The sequence below is a fragment of the Saimiri boliviensis genome, chromosome 12 (assembly GCF_048565385.1).
Source record: "Saimiri boliviensis isolate mSaiBol1 chromosome 12, mSaiBol1.pri, whole genome shotgun sequence".
NCBI lineage: Eukaryota > Metazoa > Chordata > Mammalia > Primates > Cebidae > Saimiri > Saimiri boliviensis.
The window spans coordinates 35,090,480-35,114,572 of NC_133460.1; the positions used below are offsets into that span (position 1 = coordinate 35,090,480).

Here is a 24,093-nt window from a genome sequence, read left to right on the forward strand (position 1 = left end):
ATCCAGGCTGCTAGGAGTCCTGCTGGCTCCATCTTTCACACACAGCCAGATTCTGACCACTCCTCACCAGCCTCCTCCACCCACCTGGTGTAAGCCTCCACGGCCTCCCGCCTGCGGGACAGCCGCAGCCTCCCTGCCTCCACCTCTGCCCCTACATTCTTCTCAGCACAGGAGCAGTGGGGTCCTTAAGATAAAGAATGTCACTCTTGTGGTCCCCACTGCATTTGGAGTAACAGTCAAATCCTTAGGGAGACTGACAGCCACCTATAATGTGATGCCCCCCCACCTCTTTAACTTTACCTCCTATCAAACCCCACCTTGCTCTGCTCCAGCCACGCTGGCCTTACTGTTCCCTGGGCACAGCAGAAGGACACATCCCCACCCCAGGGCCTTTGCAGGTGATGTTCCCCTTGTCTGGAGCACTCTTCCCTGATGTCCTCAGGAGATCCTCACTGCCTTCAGGATCTACTTAAATGTCACCTTCTCAACAAGGCCTGCCTTGAGCACCCCAAATTGTCACTCAGCCCAGTCACCTCCACAAGCTCAATGCTTCTCACTGTGCCCTACTTTTTCTGTTTTCCTTTCAATATACAGTATCATTTACCTATCTATCATTCTTATTGTTTGCTCATCTCCTGCACTAGAATGTAACTCCACGAGGGCAGGGATCTTTGTTTTGTTCATGGCGTTTAAAATAGTGCCCAGCATAGAGGGCATTCAATAAATAAATGAATCACTGGAAGGGTATCTGGGTAAGTTTGGTTGTTTGTTGTTTTGGCCTCAAGTGATCCACCCGCCTCAGCCTCCCAAAGTGCTAAGATTACAGGCGTGAGCCACTGCACGTGGCCAGAAAAAGCTTATTAAAGAAAAAAAAAATAGCCTCAGAATTAAACAGAATCATGGCATACAGTAAGTGATTAGAAATGGTAATGGGTATTATTATTCTTTTCTTTTTTTTTTTTTTTTTTTTTTTTTGAGACAGGGTCTTACTGTGTTGCCCAGGCTGGAATGCAGTGGCGGGATGATGACTCACTCCAGCCTCAACCACCTTGGGCTCAGGTGATCCTCCCACCAGCGTAGCTGGAACTACAGGTGCATAGCACCGCACCCAGCTAATTTTATAGAGACGGGATGTCACTATGTTGCCCAAGCTAGTCTTGAACTCCTTGGCTCAAGCGATCCACCCACCTCGGTCTCCTTACTAAAGTGTTAGGATTACAGGCATTTTTTTTTTCTTTCTGTTCATGGAAATAACTCACTCAACATTTAACAACACGTCTTTACCCTTCCAGTGAAAAATCCCCCACAAAATACAGAAATGGATAAAGTAGAAAGTGAAGCCTTCCATTATTCTACCTCCCACCGTCAGGTCAATGTATCACATTCTAGACATTTTCCTCTGTGTGAGCGTTTATTTCTAAACTTTTCACAAACATAAGATGACACCCTATATTTTAGCAACTCACTCACTTTCGATATAGCATAGATTTCCTTCCATAAAAGTTCACATCCCTCTCCAGGGTTCTGAATGCCTGTGAGCTATTCTACACCAGGGATGACATAACTGGTTTACCATTTCCTTAAGATGAACTTTCAGCTATTTCTAAGCTCCCCCACAAACACTTTAATGAGCAGCCTCTGTCTCACACATCTGTGAACACACAGGAGATTTTCTTTGGGATAAATCACTCATTATGGAATTGTGGGTACGATGGCACATTTAAAACACTGTCATCTTTCTGCCAAATGATCCCCATGATTCTCAGGATGAACTGCCTGCATCGGCCCCTCCCAGAGGCAGAAGGGGGCACATACCCCCACCCCTGCCTTCCTCCTGAGGTGAGTCTTCTCCTTCAACAGGGTGGTGGGAGGCCACTGTGACATCACAGACGTGGGGGTTGGGAGAGGGACAAGCCAAGTGGCTGCCCAACTGGCACCTCAGGGAACAGTATTGGACATCCCCTTCTGAGACTCAGCATGTATTTAGCTGTCAGGAGTCTTGGTGATTGGTATCATTTCTCATCGCCAGTGCCAGGGACCATACTCAACAGAAGCAGGGAAGCTGGCAGGGAGAGGCTAAATGTTACTTTAAAAATCATGGTAACACAATTTTAGATTTGGAAAAAAGCCAAGAAAAGAATCTTATCCTACAAAGCATCCATTTGCCATTCACATATTCATTCAACAAATACTTCAGTTCCTTTTAGTTCAGGTTATTCTCAGTATTAGGATTGTCACAGTGAACGAAAGAAAGTCCCTGTTCTCAGTAAACTTTCATCCCACTTGGGGAGACAAATCACAAACACAAAATCAGTGAGTGGCAAGTACTGTGTTAGAGTGACAGCCAGCTGCAGTGACAAACAAAACCCAAAATTTCAGATGGCCACTGAAGGCGTCAAGACCCCAGATGAGGCCAAACGTCCCTACTGCATAGCAGGACATCCTCTTCCCAGAACTTAGAACTAATCTCTGTGGCTGGACGAGGGGGCTCACACCTATAATCCCAGCAAGTGAGTCTCCCTCCTCAGCCTCCTGAGCAGCTGGGATTACAGGAGAGTGCCACCATTCCAGCTAATTCTGTCTCTTTCGTAGAGAGAGGGTAACACACAGGCTCTTGGAAAAACCTGAGATGTCAAAGTTTGACATTCATCCTGGGCTGGGTATGGTGGCTCACATCTGTAATCCCAGCACTTTGGGAGGCTGAGGTGGGCAGATGGCTTGAGGTCAGGAGCTCGAGATCAGCCTGGCCAACATGATGAAACCCTGCCTCTACTAAAAATAGAAAATTAGCCAGGTAAGGTGGCACATGCCTATAATTCCAGCTACTTCAGGAGGCTGAGACAGGAGAATCACTTGAACCCAGGAGACGGAGGTTGCAGCGAGCCAAGATGATGCCATTGCACTCCAGCCTGGGCAACAAGAGTGAAACTCCAACTAAAAAAAAATTATCAAGTGTTAGAGGATTGGGAGTAACAATTTTACATCAATCTAGACCCAAGTCAATCAGTGAAAAATTACTGCTAACCTACTATGCGCTAGTGTATTCATCTTAGTAATAGAGTAGACTTTAGCTTCAAATTCATGGTTTCCCCACCTTGCTGGGGGAGGGAGTGGGCTCCATCCCCTTTGGAGCAGAGAGTACTAACGGTTTACCTGGTATCCACCAGCCCCTTCTCCTTTCTAGGAGCTCTGCTTTACCGCAAGGGGCAGTGTGCTTTTGCAAAAAGCTGAAATTGAGCTGAGAGTCACATAAGATAAAACTCATCATTTAAAGTGTGTCATTCAAGGCCAGGCATGGTGGCTTATGCGTGTAATCCCAGCACATTGAGAGGCTGAGACAAGAGGACCCCTTGAGGTCAGGAGTTCGAGACCAGCCTGACCAACGTAGTGAAACCCCATCTCTACTAAAAATACAAAAATTAGCTGGGCATGGTGGCAAATGCCTGTAATCCCAGCTACTCAGGAGGCTGAGGCAGGAGAATCACTTGAAGCAGAAGGCAGACATGGTAGTAAGCCAAGGTTGTACCACTGCACTCCTGCCTGGGCAACAGAGCGAGACGCTGTCATTCATTCATTCATTCATAAATAAATGAAGTGTGTAATTTAGTTGCAATTAGTACAGTAACAAAGTTGTGTGACCACTGCCTCTGCCAAGTTCCAAAGCATCAGCCCAGAAGGAAGCCCCGCACCCGTGGCACAGCTGCTGCCTATTTCACCCACCCTGGTCACCCGGATCAGTTTGTCTCCACGGACCCCACGAATGCCAGGCCCTCCAGAGAAACAGAACCGCACACTCTGCTGCCTCAGGACATTTGCAGGAGCAGCTCCTTCTTCCCAGGTGCTCCTCCCTCCTCTTACTCTGGCACCCTTTAGGGCTCACTTCAGCAGCACCCCTTTGGGGCTCTCCCTAGGGCCTCCCCTGAGGTAAGGCTCTCCAGCACATGTCCTCAGGAACCTGAGGTGTCCCTTTCTCAGCATTTACCACTATTGCAATTATTCTTCGGGGCAATTTCAATCGTGCCTTCTATAGTTAGATGATAAAGTCTATCAGGGGAAGGGTGTGGTGGCTCACACCTGTAATCCCAGTGCTTTGGGAGTCAGAGCCAAGAGGTTTGCTTGAGGCCAGGAGTTTGCGACCGGCCTGGGCAACAAAGAGAGATCCCATCCCTACAAAATAATAATAGTAGTAGCCAGGTATGGTGGCTCATGCCTGTAATTCCAGCACTCTGGGAGGCCGAGGTGGGCAGATCATTTGAGGTCAGCAGTTCAAGACCAAGCCTGTCCAGCAGGGTGAAACCCCATCTCTACTAAAAAAAAACTATTAGCTGGGTGTGGTGGTGTGCACCTATAGTTCCAGCTACTTGGGGAGCTGAGGCTGGAGAACTGCTTGAACCCAGGAGGCAGAGGTTGTAGTGAGCCAAGACTGTGCCACTGCACTCCAGCCTGGGTGGCAAAGTGAGACTCTGTCTCAAATAAATAAATAAATAAAATAATAATAATAATAATAATAATAATAATAATAAACGCCTACTAGGAAAGGGCATGTCTGTCTTTTTTATCACTATATACCAGGGCCTAGACCAAAATCTGGCATGCAATAGGCCAAGATATGTACAGTAATATTTTGTTAAGTGAATAACTACATGATTGCTCCCACAGAGGAGTCATCTTGTGTCTCCCTGGCTGTGACATAGGCAGCCCCTCACCCAGGGCCCCGCCCGCCCCTGACATGCCCATATATGGACATGATGCAGGCCATGGTCCGGTGAGGTCCCAACCCCTTTGCTCTCACAATGCCCAAGGGCCCCCCAGCGTCTATAAGAGGCCGCAGGGCCAGGCCCTGACTCACAGCCCACGGAGTTCCACCTGCTCACAGGTTGGCTGGCTCGGCCAAGGTGGTGCCCTGCTCTGTGCGTCCAGGCCAAGCCCATCCTGCACCATGGCCAGGTACAGATGCTGCCGCAGCCGGAGCCGGAGCAGATGCTACCGCCGAAGACGAAGATGTCGCACACGAAGGAGGCGGTGCTGCCGGAGACGGAGAGCCAGGAGTAAGTGAGCCCAGCTGAGGGCGGGCTGCAGCTGGGGGCTCTCGGGGCCTAAGCTGTCTCTCACCACCTCTCTCGGTCTCCCCAGGGTGCTGCCGCCGCAGGTACAAGCTGAGGTGTAGAAGATACTAATCGCACATAATTGCACAAAATAGCAAGTCCACCAAACTCCTGCCTGAGAATTTTACCAGACTTCAAGACCCTCTTGCCACATCTTGAAAATGCCACCATGCAGTGAAAAACAGGAGCCTGCTAAGGAACAATGCCGCCTGTCAATAAATGTTGAAAAGTCATCCCACTCTTGTCTCCTTGTCCTTGAGAGGGGAGGCTCAGTGGGGAGGAGGGCTCAGGATGAGCAGACAGGGAGAGGGCCTGGGCACGTGATGGGGAAGGATGAGAGAGTAACAGTTATCACGCTGGGTTTTGTCCCAAACTCTTCGTAGTACCAACAAGTCACAACCAAAACCTGCCTCAAGTCACAATCGAAACCTGCCTCCCCCAGTCGCAATCAAAACTTGCCTCCCCCAGTCACAACCAGAACCTGCCTCCCAAACCCACTCTTCACAGATCCTTACCCAGTGGGGTTGTGGCAACTGAGTCAAGTTTGAGGACCCGCTATGTACATTTCCCCACTCTGCTCAGTGAGTTCATCCTGGCAGCTTGAAATGGACCATGGAAATTTACAGAAATTAGCAAATGCTACAAATCTGGGTTCCCTCCATCCCTGGAGTTCCAGGGGTTCCAGTTAACATTGACCAGCTGGAATTCAGCTCCCCGTATCTGACCTGTCCCCTAGCTGCCCACCCGGGGTTTATTTTAGCCCCGTACGTGGCTAACACGTACGGGTAGCTGAACTTTTTACATTTAGTCAAGTGTCACTAAGGAAATTTCTTATAAACCCAAACATTTTGTTAACCACTGGTTCCTTTACTCTTTGGGGCAGGTTTCACGTTACGTTCACTTGAGGAAACAAAGGTTATTGTGTCCGTCTGGTTGAACCTAATTCCCCACTCAAGTTGTGTATGATACACTACCTATACTAAAATTTCCAAGGCAAGAGAGTTGAAGACCCCAGTGAGATGCTGGGAAGAATGAGAAGTGAGGCAGCCACCCAGACACAAGCAATCCTAGCGGGCATTGGTCTACTTGGCTCACTCCTGGCCTAAGAAAGCCCACCCTCTCTGATTCCATGACACAGACCCTGGCTCACAGTCATTTCATGATGGTAGAGCAACGCCTAGAGCACTTCAGCAGTGACCAGAGGCTCTGAAACCCAGTTCCCTAAAGTGATGGGGTGCACCAAGCACCTCAGAAATATCACAGTATGAGTTTTGTTTATGGGGCACCAACTGTGTGCCTAGCATTCTGCATATATCACTTTTTTTTTTTTTTTTTTTTTTTTGGAGACAGGGTCTCTCTCTGTCACCCAGGCTAGGGTCCAGTGATGCAAACACAGTTCACTGCAGCCTCAACCTCCTGGGCTCAAGTGATTTCCCTACTTCAGTCTCCTGGCTTCCTGAGTAGCTGGGACTGCAGACATGCACCACCATGCCTGGCTAATTTTTCTAAGTGTCACTATGTTGCCCGTGCTGGTCTGAAACTTTTGAGCTCAAGTGATTCTCCTGCCTTGGCACAAGGCAGCTGCCTGCGGCAGGTATCAACAACCTTGTGCTTTCAAGTGAGCACATCAGAGTGCTAGCCTTGCCACCACCATGACCCTGATCACTTTAGCAATGGCTCTCCATAACACAGTCAGGTCATGACAGCAGCTTGGCTGGATAGGCAGACCCTGGAGGGCAGTGGTGTGAACGTGGCTCACTGCAGCCTCGACCTCCTGGGCTCAAGCGATCCTCCCCCACAGAGCCTCCTAAGTAGCAGGGACTACAGGCACATGCCACGACACCCAGGCTAATTTTTTTCTTTTTTGTAGATGGTGGCCTCACTATGTTGCCCGGGCCGGTCTCAAACTCCTGGGCTCAAGTGGTCCTCCCACCTCGGCCTTACAGGTGTGAGCCAGCACACCAGCTCCTTCCTATTTTCATCAGCAAGCTCTGGCCATGGAGATTTGACTTAGCAGGATGTAGGGTTAAGGCCCTAGCATTCATATTTTTAACACATGCTCTCAGGGAGCTTGAGGGCCACTCTAAAGACCCTTCTTCTCCCCAAAGAGAGGCAGCACAGAAACACCACAGGCATGGCAATATCACCCGTCACCTCCTGCAAGGATCTGAAGATTAAGCCCTCTGACTTTGTTTCCTAATGCCACGTGACAGATTGCCACAAGTTTTGTAGCTTTAAACAACACAAATATATTATCTTACAGGTCTGCAGTCAGAATTCTGAAACAGGTCTCATGGGCTAAAATCAAGGATTCAGCAGGGCTGTGTCCCTCCTGGATGCACAAGGGGAGGATAACCCATTTCCCTGTCCGTCCCCGAGAGGCTGCCTGCCTTAGCTCGTTGGAGGGAGGAAACCCTGCAAGTGCTGTGGCAAGGCTCTGAAGCCTCAGCCTGTTCCAATATAAATATTTAGAAAAGAATTAGAAATGTAGGCACCTAGTTATTCCTTTATATAATAATACGTAATCTTATAGTTACTCACTTATAATCATAAAGATATATACTCAATATAACCTTTAATTTTACTAATGACTATTGGGTTAGGAAGCATGGAACTGAGGTGACGTCGTGAGCAAAGCGGTCCTAAGGCAAGATGCTCTAAGCCGTCTGTGACGTCCGCGTAGGGCTGCTGGAGGGCGCCTCGGCTGTGCAGCAGCGCCAGCGCTGGGAAAGCACCTGCTATTTAGCCAGTTAGGGAAGGAGACGTCCAAAATGGCTGCGACGCCTTCTTCCTGGAGGAGTCAGGAGAAAACTCCATTCTTCCAAGCTCTTGTGGCAAGGCCCGATGGCTGTCAGGGACACCCGCAGACCTCCGGGGGCTTCACTGTCTCTGTGTAATGCTGTGCTTCGGTGGTCACGCTCCACGTCTACTCTCCCACCCTGCTTCTGCATCTGGTTTCTCTTTTTCTTAAAAGATAAGAATTAATGATAGTAGCATAATCTTAGTGTCCTTGGTATTTCTGGCAAATAGGAGAAGAGCGCTGACTCATTGGCTTTCTCCTCCCGTCAGCTACTTGAAAGTCTTGGGCCCCCTATCTTCAAGATGTGTGATTGACCTGACCCTATCACTGACCACTGTTACCTCACCCTACCTTCCCTGCCCCCTGCTTTGTACTCAATAAAAGTCATGAGTGTCCTGGCACTCGGGGCCACTGGAGGTCCCCACGCTTTGGCTGGGAGTGGACCTCTGAGCCCACATTCTCTTTTCTCTATCTGTGTCTGTGTCTTTTATCTCTGCAGTTTCTCATCTCCACACCAACAGGGAAGGGCTCACAGAAACCTATGGGGCTGGACCCTATAGCTCATAGCCTCTCCCTCCATCTTCAAAGACAGCAGCATGGCTTCTTCCAATTTCTCCTCCTATAAGCCTCCTGCCTCCCTCTTCTCTCTTCTCAGGGCCCTTGTGAATGCACTGCGCCAACCAAGATCATCCGGGAGGATCTCTGCATCTTCACGTCCTTCATCTTGCCAGTCTGCCACATTCCCACATTCTCCCTGCCCTCCATGAAAGGGAAACTGGTTTTGCAGTTTCTGTGATGCTGATCCTAGACTTTAATGGGATCATCGAAGTTCAGTGAGAAGCCCTGGCAAGGCTGAGCGGGAGGGGAGGAGACGCGTATGTGTGAGGAGGAGAGGAGAGCATCCCCTCCGCTGGGCTTAGGCAGAGAGCCAAGGGTACGACTAAAGCCAGGCTGTCTCTGTCTGCATGCTGGCCCAGCCTGTGCTTCTCAGCAGAGTGGCCTTGAGCAACTCAACCTCTTCATGCCTGTTTGTCCCACAGAAAATGGGGACTGTACGAGTGAGGAATGCCCAGGAGTGGTGGCTCACACCTCTAGTCCCAGCACTCACACCTCTAGTCCCAGCACTCTGGGAGGCCAACATGGGAGGCTCACTTGAGGCCAGGAGTTTGAGACCAGCCAGGGCAACATGGTGAGACCCTATCTCTACAAAAAATACAACAATTAGCAGGGAGTGGCAGCACACATCTATAGTCCCAGCTACTCAGGAGGCTGAGGCAGGAGGATCATCTGAGCCCAGGGGGTAGAGGCTGCAGCGAGCCATGATTGTGCCACTGCACTCCAGCCTGGGTGACAGATACTGTCTCAAAAAAAAAAAAAAAGAGAGAGAGAGAGACAAAATGAGTGAATGTATGGGAAATAAATGAATCAATGCTTGGCACATAGGAGCTACCGGGGACCTGCTTGCTGCCGCCGCCATCTCAACAGTGAGCTTCGTGCAGAGCCAAGCATGGAAGTCCCTTCCACATGGTGGAACACGGCACAACACTGAAGAGGCGAGGACACGTCCAAGTGACAACGTGCATTCCCACCGGCTTGGGGCAACGAGGGCTTGGATTAGACAATAAAACACCTGCCATCTGTATGGTCGCACCTGCTACAAGAGACAGGGGACATACTTTACATGCAAGGCAAGGGGGTCTCTTGCCCTTCTAGCCCTGCAGCTTGGGTGCCAGAGCCCTGCTAGCTGTGACCCCAGCTTGTGCTGCCCTCACAGAGGAGGCTGGGAAGGGTGGGGACGGGGCGGGGCCACCGAGTCATAGTAGGGCCCCCCTTTATATACAAGCTCCCGGGGAGCCTCACAGACCAGACCAACACTAACACCAAGGGCAGGTGGGCAGGCCCCAGCCCTCCTCCCCCACCCCAGGGCCCACTGCAGCCTCAGCCCAGGAGCCACCGGATCTCCCAACACCATGGTCCGATACCGCTTGAGGAGCCCGAGCGAACGCCCACACGAGGAGTACAGGCAGCTGGTGAACAGGCAGGAGCAAGGACGTAATGCCCAAGAGGAGCAGGGGCTGAGCCCAGAAGGCGTCGGGGTCTATGGGAGAACCCACCGAACCTGCTATCGCCACAGGCGCAGGCGCTGCTCTCGCAGGAGGCTGTACCGGATCCACAGAAGACGGCGTCGCTCCTGCAGAAGGCGCAGAAGGCGCTGCTGCCGATACCGGAGGCGGCACCGCAGAGGTCTGCCCGTGCCCCCCTGAATGCCCCTGACCACCCCAGGCACAGGAGGGAGGCTGGGACCCACCCCACCTGGCAGAGGCTTCAGCTCCCTGACCCCCGTCCCCACCCAGAGTCCCTAGGTGCCCCCCTCAACCAGATCTTTCTTTCCCCAAAAGTCTGCAAATCCAGGAGGAGGAGAAGATGCAGAAGGTACTAAGCTTCCTGGGCCCCTCGCCCCCTGCTGGAAAGTAAAAGTCACCTGCCTGAGAAACACCAAGTGAGGCCATAGCAACACCCCTACATCAAATGCTCAAGCCCTGAATTGCTGCTGAGAAGCTCACAAGATCTGAGTGAAATGTGCCAAAGTCACCTGCCCAATAAAGCTTGACAAGATACTCGCTGGCCTATTGGGGTCTCCTTTGCACAAACTGCATAAACCTGGCTTCCGTCTCACCCAGGGTAGATAGAGGCTTCTCTGCAGCCCTTCTTCGAGGGCGGGTAGGGCGGGAGCTCTGAGGCTCTTAGGGCGCCTACGAGAGGGTTACTGTGCCTGGGGGTGAAGCTGTCCTGCCCGTCGCGCATCTTTCCATGCTGTCAAAGGCCACATTATTCTGTCTTGATCCCCTTCCAGTGAAGAACCTAATCCTACCCCAAAGATGTCAAGGCATCTTGTAACCATATTTAAAAGACCTACTGTGTGCCATAGTTTAAAAACACAATCCATGGGTGGTTAGAAGTGTAAATAGTGGGGGCAAAGGAGCAGTGCAGACAATGGCTTCAAGGTGGGACGCAGGTCTGGCATGCTCCAGCAACAACTCAGTTAGCACAGAGGGGGCAAAAGGCAAGGAGCAGATGAATACAGAGTAATGGGCTGGCTATGTGAGGCCTGGGCTGACTGAGGCCTCTGGAGACTCAGGGAGAATCCGATGCTTGCTGCCTGCTCTCCTTAGCTTGTGGGTGCATCACTCTGTCTGAAATCAAGGACCCTTGATTGTACTGAGGGTCTTTCCGGACAAACCAGGATAACCTCCCTATCTCAATCCCCATCTCACATCACAAATTCTAGGATCAGGACGTGGGCATTTTGGAGAGGCATTTAGCATTTGGAGAGATCCAACCTCTGTGTTGGAAAATGGATTCCTGGTGCTCAGAAATGACCAATCTTTATGAGATGGAGTTTTGCTCTTGTTACCCAGGCTGGAGTGCAGTGGCACATCTCGGCTCACTGCAAACTCCACCTCCTGGGTTCAAGTGATTCTCCTGCCTAACCTCCTGAGTAGCTGGAGGAGCAAAAAACTAAAAGGTTTCACCATGTTGGCCAGGCCGGTCTGCAACTCCTGACCTGAGGTGATCCACCTGCCTCGCCTCCCAAAGTGCTAGAATTACAGGCATGAACCACCATGCCCAGCCTGAAAAAATTTAAATTTAAAAAATACCACTGCCATTTACAAAAGACTCGTTTCAATGTATAAAAAGAAAAAGTCAACCAGGCACGGTGGCTCATGCCTATAATCCCAGCACTTTGGGAGGCTGAGGTAGGAGGATCACAAGGTCAAGAGATCAAGACCATCCTGGACAACATTGAGACCATCCTGTCCCTAATAAAGATAGAAAAATTAGCTGGGCATGGTGGCAGACACCTGTAATCCCAGCTACCTGGGAGGCTGAGGAGAATCGCTTGAACCCAGGAGGTGGAGGTTACAGTGAGCCAAGATCGCACCGCTGCACTCCAGCCTGGTGACAGAGTGAGACTCTGACTCAAAAAAAAAAAAAAAAAAAAAAAAATGATGGGTCAGGGGTGGTTGTAGTTACAGGCTCACGCCTGTAATCCCAGCACTATGGGAGGCTGAGGTAGGCAGATCACAAGGTCAACAGAATGAGACCATTCTGGCCAACATGATAAACCCCGTCTCTATTAAAAGTATAAAAATTAGCTGGGTATAGTGGCAAGTGCCTGAAGTACCAGCTACTTGGGAGGCTGAGGCAGGAGAATCGCTTGAACCCGGGAGGCAGAGGTTGCAGTGAGCCAAGCTCTCACCACTGCACTCCAGCTTGGCAACAAAGTGAGATTCTGTCTCAAAAAAAAAAAAAAAAAAGTGCTAACCTCCCTCCCCCCATGCTGAAATGGTGCTGCACAGACAGGGAACCTTGCTACGGGGCAGTTCCATGATGTCTTCAAAGAGGCATGTGGCCCTAAACAACTTAGAGGAAGTCACCCCACCCTGACCTGGGAGAGTGGCATCCGGTTGCTGGTGTCCATCTCATATCAGTCAGGGACAGAGCAATCCCTTGTTCATCCCAGCTTGGCTTCTGGCCTTAGACAAACAAAAAAAGCTTAGACGCCATTGCTTTTCAAGATGTCACACTTTCAGGCCCCGGAAGGAAGAGTTCTAAGGGTTCCTGAGTTTTATGAAGGTAAAGCATACAGAGTGCACACAGCTTGGTGATTTATTCCGAAGGGTCAGCAGTCAAGAAACAACATAGACAGCTCTCTCTGGTTGATTTTCTGGAATGTGAGGAGTCTGTGTGTGCCCCCACCCCCACACTTCTAGAAATTCAATCCCTAACTGCCATCCCAGCTACAAGGGAAACTTTCTCCCAGGCAAATCAGGACCATGGTGTCGGCGCTGGCCCCAACACTCTGCCTTGCAGACCTGCCCTGTAGGGGCTGGAAGCTGCTGGTGGCTGAGGTCTGAGTCAGCTGTTGGCTCAGACCCAGGTTCCCAAGTGGGGGTGGGCTCCAGGAGCCCCTTTGTGATGTCAGCATCCTGCCCCCACTCACAGCCCCTCCACCAACTACCTCACCTCCCAGTCCAGAGAGACAGGCCACGTGGACCATGGGTTCCCACTGTGCCAAGCTCAGCACAGGCCACAGCCCGGGCCATAGCACTGGCCACAGCATGGGCCACAGGACGAGCCATGGCCGTGGCCACGAATCCTCCATGAAGAAGCTCGTGGCTTGCGTGAGTCAGGATAACTTCTCCCTGTCATCAGAGGGCGAGGAAGACGAGGAGGAGAAAGAGGAAGAAGATGAGGAGGAAGAGGAGCTGCCGGTCCAGGGCAAGCTGCTACTGATGGAGCCGGAGCGGCAGGAAGAGGAGGACAGTGCCAAGGCCAAGCAGAGCCCCGAGCCCAAGCAGACGCACTCCTGACCCGTGACAACAGCCAGGAAGGGGCGCGCACCACTGCTCCCACCAAAGTATTCAGAGAGGAGTCAGTAAAAAGTCTCTGAGGAATCCTGTCTCTGGTGTCCCCTCACCCCCTCCCTCCCGGTACCGCATGTGCACATGTGTGTGAATGTGTGAGCGTGTGGGTGTGGGCCTGTGTGGGTGCGCGTGGAGGAAGGCTGAAGAGCAGGGCTCGGTGACCTTGTTCCCAAGCCCCAGCCAGAGGTTCAGGGTCTTTGGGAGGGCGAATCATCTCAGCCAAATCTTCCCGTCTCTGGGACAGGATAACTGCCTTCATCCCACTGTGCCCCCTAACCCCAGACAGACTTTTAAGAACATTGGCTTAAACTTCTTTTCTGCCAGCTGGGTGCCCTTGAGCAAGTCACTGTGTGTCTTTGGACCTCAGTCTGCCCCTCCCAGCATTTGGGGGAAGCTAATAGCTACGCAAGGGTCAGCCGATGAGGAGAATTAGCTAGAGTACTGGGTGGGACCAGGCCTGGCACCACCAGTGCCGAGCTAGAACAGGGATTGTTGCTGGGGTCATAGTCAGCCTCAGACTCTTCCGCTGCCAGTCTATGCTGCCGGCGACCATCTGCACCCCCAGCTGGAAGCTCACTCCTGCCTTCTTCAAGGGGTCTAGCCCTGGGGGCAGAGACAGTGCCCCATGAGAGGAGCAGGCAAAGGAGGTCCAGAGAGGTGACTGGGTGCAGACACAGAACCCAGGCCCCGTCCTCTGGCTCTGGGCTCAGTGCACCTTCTGTGAGAAGCTTCAGAACATGTCTTCTGCCTACCCCAGCCCTGGCTCCTCCCTCACCCTTTCCATCCAAAAGAAGTGACAAATGTGATCGCCACCCCATTCCCTCACAGTCCTCCAGGCCCCAGCCACCTGCCCCCAAGGGGATCCTAGTTGGTGCCATGGCAGTGGGGCTGGAGGGTGGGAGTTTTCAGGGAAGCCTCGGTTTCTCCGGGGGCTATGTGTGAGGGTAGGAAGGGGCCTTGGGCTACCCCGAGGTGAGGCCACTGCTCTGCCTTGCGATGGCCGAGGGTAGGCTGGAGGGAAGGGGAGGCCTCGATACTCCACCACTCCCAGCCCCACAAATGACTCGTTTGGCCAGCTTTGTTCTTTTGTCCAAGGCCCAAGGTCCACCCGCCCATTCATTTGCCTAGGAAACATGAGCTGAGCCCCTGTCTTACGCCCAGCACGGTGCTAGTCACCAGGGGTGCTGGTACTAATGAAACACAGTCCCTGCCATCCTGGAAGAGGGTTCACCATCATGGGGGCGGGGGCAGGTATGTGACGTGCTGCACACCTGCTGCTGGGAGAGGTTGGCCCTCCCTGGGAGGGCTGGAAAGGTGTGTGGAGGAGAGACCAGTTGATGGCAGGCCGAGATCTCCACGCTCTGCTCGAAGGAGGGGAAGTGGGGCGTCGGCAGTGGAGGAGCAGGAAGTCATGGGAAGAGGGGTCCAGAGACCCACACAGCCCACTACTGGACCCGCTGAGCCCACCCACGGCAAGGCCCTGAGAACCCTGCTGTATGTGCGTCTCTAAGAACCCCTTAGTGACCTCCAGAGGCAGCCAGACCTGAATATGAGTGGTCTGCCCCTGAGCGGCTGAGGGGGACTCTGGGCTGGCTCCTCCACCTCTCTGAGCCTGTTCCCTCTTTACTAAATGTAATCATTATACCTGCCTCACAGGGTATGTTAGTTTCCTGGGGCTGCCATACCAAATTACCACAACCTTGGTGGCTAAAAACAATAGGAATGTGTTTTCTGCAGTTCTGAAGGCCAGAAGTGTGAAGTCCAAGCACCAGCTGGGCTGACCTCCCTCTAGAGGCCTTAGCAGAGAATCCTTCCTTGCCTTCTCTAGTTCATAGAACTCCAAGCTCGTCAGCCGGGCGAGGAGGCTCACGCCTGTATCTCAGCACTTTGGGAGACCAAGGTGGGCAACTCACGAGGTCAGGAGTTCAAGACAGCCTGGCCAACATGGTGAAACCCCATCTCTACTAAAAATACAAAAATTAGCTGGACATGGTGGCATGCACCTGTAATCCCAGCTACTCGGGAAGCTGAGGCAGGAGAATCGCTTGAACCTGGGAGGCAGAGGTTGCAGTGAGCCAAGATTGTGCCACTGCACTACAGCCTGGGCAACAGAGTGAGACTTTGTTCCAAAAAAAAAGAGAACTCCAAGCTCGTCTCCATCTTTACACAGTTTCCTCTTCTCCCTGAGTGACAACTCTTCTGTCCCTCGTAAGGACATTTGGATTTGGATTTAGGGCCCACCGGCTAAGCCAACATGCTTCTCTCCAGATTCTCAGATTAAAAACATCTGCAAAGACCCCCTTTTCCAAATAACGTCACATTGACAGGTTCTAGGAGTTACAACACGGACATAGATTTTGGGGGGCCGCCATTCAGTCCACTTTAAAGGGGTACTTTAAGGCTTGAGGGCAAAGCTGCCTGGAGAGAGTGAGGCCCAGAGCCCAGCCACGTAGAAAGCATTCAGTAAATGAGAGCAGTTCTCACTGTGAGAAATTTCACGTTTATTAAGAAATAAACTGCAGCCGGGCACGGTGGCTCAAGCCTGTAATCCCAGCACTTTGGGAGGCTGAGGCGGGTGGATCACGAGGTCAAGAGATCGAGACCATCCTGGTCAACATGGTGAAACCCCGTCTCTACTAAAAATACAAAAAATTAGCTGGGCATGGTGGCGCACGCCTGTAGTCCCAGCTACTCAGGAGGCTGAGGCAGGAGAATTGCTTGAACCCAGGAGGCGGAGGTTGCGGTGAGCCGAGATCGTGCCATTGCACTCCAGCCTGGGTAACAAGAGCGAAACTCCGTCTCAAAAAAAAAAAAAAATAAATAAACTGCAAAGGCTGGGCATGGTGGCTCATGCCTGCAGTCCCAGCACTTTGGGTGGCCAAAGCAGGAGGATATCTTGAGCTCATGAGTTGAAGACCCACCTGGGCAACAAAACGAGACCCCGTTTCTCCAAAAAGAAAAAAAAATTCAAATAAATTAGACAAGTGTGGTGGCATGCACCTATAGTCATAGCTACTCAGGAGGCTGAGGTGGGAGGATCATTTGAATCGAGGAGGCTGCAGTGAGCTGTAATCATGCCACTGCACTCTAGCCTGGGCAACACAGCAAGACCCTGTCTTGAAAAAAAGAAAAGGAAAAAAACTTCCATGAAAGCAGATGATCGCAAATCCTCACAGCAAGAGGCAAAGCTGCACATGGGCAAAGTGAGAAGGTACCTTGGGCTGGGGCCTGCTGGAGGAGGGGACACCGAGACAGAGGGCGCTCCGTGCATGGACCAGTGGGGAAGTAGAGGCCTAGGGCCAAGCACAAAGGCATTGGCCAAGGCGGGGAGGGGTCGGGGCTCTGAATGGACACCCAAAGAGTAGAAGATCAAAAGGCCTGGTGCTCAAACATAAGTCTGGGCTTTCTTCTCCAGTCGCTGGGGTCTCTGAGCAGGGAAGGCGTGATTCAGACTGAACAGCAAGCCTTCGTTAGCAGGGAGGGGAGGAGAATCAAGAGGCAGGAACTGAAGGAGAAAGACGGGTTTCCAAGGGCCTCCTATAGCTTGACAGGGACCTCAGACGCACAAGAATACAAGGAAAGAGGGAAAGACACCTCTTTGTCACATAAGGCAACGAAGCCTCAGAAACCGCAATGGCCTACCCAAGGTTCGACATCAGTGCAAACTGGGATTTGAACCTGGCTCAGAATCTCCCGACATTCCACCTGGCTGGGGGAGGCGGGCTTGCCAGGAGGGCCCCAGAACCACCCCTTGGTCCACGTGGTTACTCATATTTCACCCATCCACCAAGTCATCTGATCAATTTATCACCTCCCCATCATCCGGGCACTAATCATCTATCTTACCAACTGCCCACCATTCAGCTGCCATCACTAGGGACAGGGCTGCACCTCTGGCACCCAAGCTGCCGAAGGGGTTAAGAAAAAGACCTGATGATGCTGGTCAGTGATGTTTACTGAGCTCTTATTGTGGGCTGGGCCTGGGCTAACTGCTCGACATAAATTCTCTCCTTTATTAGTAATTCTTCTAATGTCCGTATGAGATGAGTACAATTATTGTCTCTATTCTGCAGAGATGGGGAAACTGAGGCTTGTTCAGGTGAATCCCCAGGGCTGACCATGCAGAAAAAGCAGACCTGGGATGCAGACAAAGCTCCACCTGACCCAAGGGCTCCTACTCTGAACCAGCAGCTGGGACTACCCCAGGGTACCCCTAAGCGCTGCCCCGCCCTGGGGATGAGGGTAAGGGGTAGGGGGCTTTGTCTTGGCTGGGCCACATCTGTCACATCCCTGTGGCCTGTGGCATCATAATCAGCCCCAGCTATATAACCAGGGGCTGCCAGGGCCTCTGTAAATCTAGGCCTGCTGGGAGAGGAGGAAGAGGAGGCCCTGCCCCTCCAATCGTGGCCTCCTATGGACACCAAGACTCACAGCCTTCCCACCACCCAGCCCCATAGCAGCTCTCGGCCCCAAGGCCCCACCTGCAGGCCGTGCACCTGCAGCCACCACTGCCAGACCTGCAGCCAGCACTGCAGCCAGGGCCGGAGCTCTAGCCGGAGCCCGACCACCCACCACAGCCCACCCGGCGCCCACAGCTCAGCCGGCCGCCAGAGCCAGAGTCCCAGCCCCAGCCCACCACCAAGGCACCACAAAAAGACCATGAACTCCCACCACTCTCCCACGCGGCCCGCCATCCTCTACAGCAGCTGCCCCAAGAGAAGAAAGAACTTGGAAGGCAAGATGAACAAGAGAAAAATGGCCAAGAGGATCCGGCAGGTGTACAAAACCAAGAAGCGGAGCTCAGGTACCCTTTAGGGAGGTGGGGAAGGGTCACAGAGCCCGTGGATGAAAGAGCAGGCCCTGGGGGCAGTGAGGGGAAGGGTGCAGCCAGGTCACAGAGGAACCACAGGCAAGGATGAAGAGGTAGAAGAGAAACAATGGCAGTCGGCCAGCTGAATGTATCAACACTGACAGACTTTGAATAAATTGCATGGGTTGACTGGAAGGATGGAAGGTTGGACAGTCAGCAGAGCAGATTAGCTAGATGGAAGCATGAATGGGGTTGAGAGGTTGGGGGGATGAGTGGGTGGGTAAATAACAAATAATAGAAAGGATAGTTGGAAGAATGCATTGGTTGAATGGCAGGAAGGTTGGATGTGATTAGCTGGATGGATGAATAAGCGGATTAATGCACTGGCTGGCTAGTCATTGGTTTTGTTAGGTAGAGGATTAACTGGAAGAATATGGTTGGTAGATGAAATGGTTGAATACAGAGCTAGTTTTGACGGGTTGGTTTGATCGGTTAAATAATAGTTGGCTAGGTAGGTGGATGATAGCTCAGATTTCTAGACAGATGGAGGGATGATGAATTGATACATGTATTTGAATGAACTGATAGATGGAAGAACAGATGTCTAGACTAATGGGATAGAATGGGGAAAGGAATAGAATGGGTGAACTAATGAATGGATGGATGACAAACAGAAGGGATAAATGGATGGATGGACAGATTCACAGAGGTTAAAAGGACACTGACGGTAGTCTAAACTCTGTCTCCGCCCCACATGCAATCACGAATTAGTTGTAAGACATAAAGGTCAGTGATTTCATGACGTGCTCAGCTATTAAAGGTTCCTTTCTCACTATTAATCCCTTAGGACAGAAATCCAACGAATGAGACTGCACTCCTTGGCTTGTTCCTGCGTGTTTCACCCAAATGAGAAACGCTATCATGCATAGAATGCTAGGATGAAGTCCATCTTCTTGCAGGAACATGTTACTATGGTGATTTCTATGCAACACTAATTAAAGCTTGTACCCTGCAAGACTATCCCTGAGTAGTCATTTTGATTTCACTAATAAAGGCGTTACATGTTTTTGGGGCCTGCAAAGGGACGGAAATAAATGGGGATGGGATGCCAAGAAGCCTGCAGAGTGGATGGGCAACACTGCCTGAATAACACATCTTTTTGCCCTATGCTCACACACGGGTGTGTACATATGTGGACACACAAGATGTGCACAGGTCCACATCTACTCATGTGATCCACAGAACACGACAGGAGACAGGAAGAGGGGTTCAGAATGTGCATTCTGCAGTCCAGAGCATCCTGAGTTTGAAGCCTGGCTCATCTTTTGTACTTGCTGTGTGACCCTGTGACCCTGGACTGTGATCCATCTCTGAGCCTCACTTTTTGATTCTGTAAAATAGTACCAACCTCAACGTTCCCCAAGGCTGCCATTTCAACACTTTTACTAAAGGACCAAAGTCCACTCACGGCTGTGCTCGGCTCTGGAAACAGAACTAGAGAACACACAAGGTCCTGCCCTCATGGAGCTTACAGTCCAAACACACAAGACTTGTCAGAATGAGCTGTATTAAGGAAGCAGATGTCATGTCCCAGTGAGGGAATGAGCCTGGGTTAGAAATTGTGTTCCAGAGGATGAGGGAATGAGCCTGGGTTAGAAATTGTGTTCCAGAGGAGCTGGCGTAGAATCTGCAGGTGCTGAGACACGAGCTGGGGGCACCAGGCAGGGGCCAGACCATGCTGGGGTTGGACCAAGTTCAGCAGGAAGGAGCCTGGACATTATTCCTGGTGTGAGAAGTCAGAGGAGGCTCTCAAGGGTGAGTTGATGGATGGAGTCTGGTGTGTGCTTTTTTCTGAGGCCATCTCACTGTCACCCAGGCTGGGGTTGTGGTACAATCATGGCTCACTGTAGCCTTGATCTCCCAGGCTCACATCATCCTCCCATCTCAGGTTCCCAAGGAACATGACATGCGCCACAATGCCTTTTTTTTTTTTTTTTTTTTTTTTTTTTTTTTTGAGATAGTCTCTCTCTGTCACCCAGGCTGGAGGGTGGTGATACAATCTTGGCTCACTGCAACCTCTACCTCCTGAGTTCAAGCAATTCTCCTGCCTCAGCCTTCCAAGTAGCTGGGATTACTGGTACCCACTACAATGCCTAGTTATAGTTTTGTATTTTTTTTCCTCACTGTGCAGGTATTCTGTCACTGCCTTTTACAATTTTTATTTCATTTTAAATTCTGGGATACATGTGCAGAATGTGCATGTTTATAACATAGGTACACATGTGCCATGGTGGCTTGCTGCAAAAACCCATTATCTAGGTTTTTAGCCCCGCATGCATTAGGTATTTGTCCAAACGCTGTCCTTCCCTTTTGCCCCAACTCCCTAATTTTTGCATTTTTTTTTCTAGTAGAGATGAGGTTTCACCATGTTGATCAGGCTGGTCTCAAACTCCTGAGCTCAAGTGATCCACCTGCCTTGGCCTCCCAAAGTGTTAGGATTACAGGCACAAACCACTGTGCCAAGCCTGGTGTGTGTTTTCAAAATGGCACTGGCTGCTGTGTGGAGACTGGACTGCAGGGGATGGGGCAGGTACAGCAACTGGCAGAATGGTAGCTTGGTCTAGCAGAGAGATTTCCCAATTACTGAGTACCCGCTTGTGTGGGCTTTGGGAGAAGGCCCAGGAGGGGAGATAAGGGTGAACCGGACACAACCCTGCTTCCAAGTAGATGTGGAGATAGCTATGGACATGAATCTTAGGAAAACCTGACGTGAATCTTAGGAAAACCCGCCCCCATCTGCAAAATGGGCACCCTTGCTGTGGGGCTGGGAGAGATCAATGTGCCATGTGTCGTGACACAGTGTCCGGGCTCAGTGCGTGGCACTCAGTGAGCCTCTGCTATTAATACAGCATAAAAAGTACCAGGCAGATTTTCATGAAGGAATGCTGGCTGCCAGACCAAAGGACTGGGGAATGGTCAGCATCTGTGTAAAGTGGCTTCTGACCTTCACGCCCACCAGCCTTGGTTTTAGGGTCAGACTCATCTGCCCTGATTCTTGCTCTCCTAGCTGTGGGTGCTAGGACTACACCACTCTGAGCCTCACTCACCTCCTCTGTCGAAGGGGGTCATAATTCCGACATGGTGGGGGGCAGGGTACCCAGCAGCCTGATGTGTGGGAAGTTGCCCAGCACAGTGCCAGACACAGGGTCACTTTGTTTCCTTTCGTGTGGCATTTGGCATTTGGGCTGAAGGAATGAGTGATCAGATGCAGGGAGGTGGGACAGGAGTAGAAATGAGTGGTGTGGGGTGTCTGCAGTGGAGGGAAACGGACCCAGATGTCTTGGGGAAGGCCTTGCAGGACTCTGAGCTTTGCTGGGCTCCTCCTAGGCAGTGGCGTGCCATGAAGTTCCTCTTTCAGATCTCAGCTGTGTGGCCTTGAGCAACTCAGGTCCCTGTCTGCATCCTGGTGTCTTCTGTAAAATGGGAGGCTAACGGTGCCTCCTGTCCCTGCAGGGGTTCACTGAGACAATGCACCTGCAAGCATCCAACAGAGGGCCTGGTGCATCCCATCAAGGCCGCTCTACGCCACTGTCAATCTCCTTTCCCTGGGCTCCTTTATCCTCGCCTCACAGCAGGGAAATGTTCCATGGTGTGGGGAAGGACCGAAGCAGGCTTGGGAATTTATTGAGCACCGACTAGACGACAGACATTTTGACATAAACGTTTGCACAGAATCCACACTCTTCAACAAGAGATATTATTGCTCCCACTGTACGGATGAAGAAGCTGAGACTCATAGGTGAAATAACTTGGTCAAGGACAACTGGTAGGCAGGTCTGAGATAAGAGACCTTACTGAAAATGTAAGGCCATGTTAAGCCATGATAGTCACTGACACATCAGTGCAAAACAATTTAGGAACACATTTTGAAAGAGGAAGTGGAGACAGGGTTAGATGTAAGGTCGGGGACTTTGAGCCCCACTCACCAAAGGACCTCCTGACTTCCTGACCTCTTTCCTTTTATGATATGATAACTGAAGGCAGATCTTTTATTATAAGCCAATGGGCTGGGTCACGTGTGTGGCTTATGGTGCTATCCTTAACTCCACATTTCCCTGAAATCAACACTGAGACGAAAGTGGCACAAATTCAGTGATCACAGCTCATCACAGCCTCAAACTCCTGGCCACATAGATGAAAAAACAGCCGTGCAAACCCACTCAGACACTGAGACCCACATTCACACATGGACCCTCAAATACACACCCCCCCCCCAACTACACATGCATGCAGGCTCTCGGCCACCTCCCCCAACCCTTCCCACAGGAAACACACATGCCACCCTCACACAGTCAGACGCACGATGGTGACAGGCAAAAAAATCCAACCACAGATTCATTCTTTCACTTAGGGTGGGTGGCAGTAGGTCAGGGGCAGGTCTGCTGGAGACCCAAATTCAGGAAATGGAAAGCAACAGGCAATAAATTCAGCCAGCAATAGAGTGTGTGGGTTCTGAAGATGATCTATCTTGATATTCACAGATTTCATTTCAGTGAGCTACTTGGGGTGAGAGGTGAGGTTTGGAGAACAATGAGGTATAGCCTGGCCTGCCTGGGGTGACTTGGGGGGCTGTCACTCCCGCAGGCCTGAGGGATCACCAAGGGGAATGAAGTGGTCAGAGGGAAGGGCAGACCCTGGGTGGAGATGTTGATGTGAGCTATGATTTAAGAGGAAAAATACCTGAAACTCTGTAGCCACACAGACCCAGCTTCAAATCCCAGCTCCCCCTTTCCCTTGCTGGGTGACCCCAAGCCCATTCCTTAACCTCTCTGAGTCTCAGGTGCATCTTACACTTTGTAAAGAAGACTGAGGGGGCCATGCTAGTCACTGCTGCACCTCCAGGACTTAGCGCAGTGCCTGGCACATATTAGGAGTGCAGTAAATAGCTGCTGAATAAATAAAAGGAGCAGGCATTAAAGAAACAATGAGAAGCCACCACTTACCAAATCATCAAATAGGCAAATGGAAAAACCATGATAATAGCAGAGGGATGGGGAAATATTCCAGAATATGCTCTCCCTTCCTTTCCTTGGTGAGATCTCACTCCTTTTTTCTTCTTGTCCTTCTGTAGCCCAGGCTGGAGGGCAGTGGTGTGACCTCAGCCTACTGCCATCTCTGCCTCCCAGGCTCAAGTGATCCTCCCACTTCAGCCTCCCAAATAGCAGGGACCACCATGCCCAGCTAACTTTTTTTTTATTTTTGTAGAGATGGGGTTTTGCCACGCTGCCCAGGCTGGTCTTGAACTCCTGAGCTCAAGTGACGCTCATTCTTCATAACTCAGTTGAGGATCACCTCTCCCTAAGCCTGCTTAGGGCGCTGCCAAGTGGGCAGCAGACACTGGGCTTCCCACATGTGGCATGTGTGGAGACTGCTACTGGTCTGCATGCCCTGAGACCAGACGCATCCTCAGAGAGAACTGGGCCCACTGCCACCTCACATGGCGACACCCGACATTCTACACAGCATCACTGCAGTGGGGCTACGGACATGAGGAACCCTCCTGCCCACACTCTAATGTCCCCAGCCTGCTGTGTGCTAGCTCTTGTGTGTAGCCGCATAGCTTCTGCAAGTTCTTTCCCCACTATGTCACTGCGACTGGTCCTTGCTGTCAGCTGTTGAGACCTAATTTGTCACTTATGGATGGGGTAGGTTGGGTGGAAACTGGTGAGGCTTCTTAGAATACTGTGCAAAAGTGGAAGTCAATAGCCTGTGAACAAGAGCCCAAGGGAGTTACTGCAGAGTGGGCACTGCGCTTCCTGGCTTGGGCTTTGTGACAGTTCTCTGGGTCACTGGATTAAATCAACATGACCGAAGCCACACAGCTGATGGGGAGGGAGCTGGGCCTGGAAGCAGGCGTGTCGGGGCTCCTCTACCAGCATTCCCAGAATT

At 51.3% G+C, this 24,093-nt stretch overlaps 3 protein-coding genes, 1 long non-coding RNA gene and 1 pseudogene across 4 annotated transcripts; all 5 read left to right on the forward strand.

Annotated features, from left to right (window-relative positions):
* The first annotated feature begins 4,847 nt into the window (after positions 1–4,847).
* LOC141580712 (uncharacterized) lies at positions 4,848–5,343 on the forward strand. The gene is made up of 2 exons (XR_012513004.1): positions 4,848–5,048; positions 5,134–5,343. It is a non-coding gene; the product is annotated as an uncharacterized LOC141580712 (long non-coding RNA).
* A 4,422-nt stretch (positions 5,344–9,765) lies between these two features.
* On the forward strand, positions 9,766–10,521 carry PRM2 (protamine 2). Its single transcript, XM_003928733.3, has 2 exons — positions 9,766–10,149; positions 10,305–10,521. The coding sequence occupies exons 1-2, from the start codon at positions 9,876–9,878 to the stop codon at positions 10,343–10,345; spliced, it is 315 nt and encodes a 104-aa protein (XP_003928782.1). The 5' UTR covers positions 9,766–9,875; the 3' UTR covers positions 10,346–10,521.
* Positions 10,522–12,345: 1,824 nt separating this feature from the next.
* Positions 12,346–12,456, forward strand: LOC120367478 (small nucleolar RNA SNORA48; annotated as a pseudogene).
* Positions 12,457–12,965: 509 nt separating this feature from the next.
* Positions 12,966–13,280, forward strand: PRM3 (protamine 3). Its single transcript, XM_003928797.1, has one exon. It carries the CDS (start codon positions 12,966–12,968, stop codon positions 13,278–13,280), a length of 315 nt encoding a protein of 104 aa, XP_003928846.1.
* Positions 13,281–17,714: 4,434 nt separating this feature from the next.
* TNP2 (transition protein 2) lies at positions 17,715–18,149 on the forward strand. The gene has a single exon (XM_010339435.1). The coding sequence runs from the start codon at positions 17,748–17,750 to the stop codon at positions 18,147–18,149; it is 402 nt and encodes a 133-aa protein (XP_010337737.1). The 5' UTR covers positions 17,715–17,747.
* Positions 18,150–24,093: the final 5,944 nt, after the last annotated feature.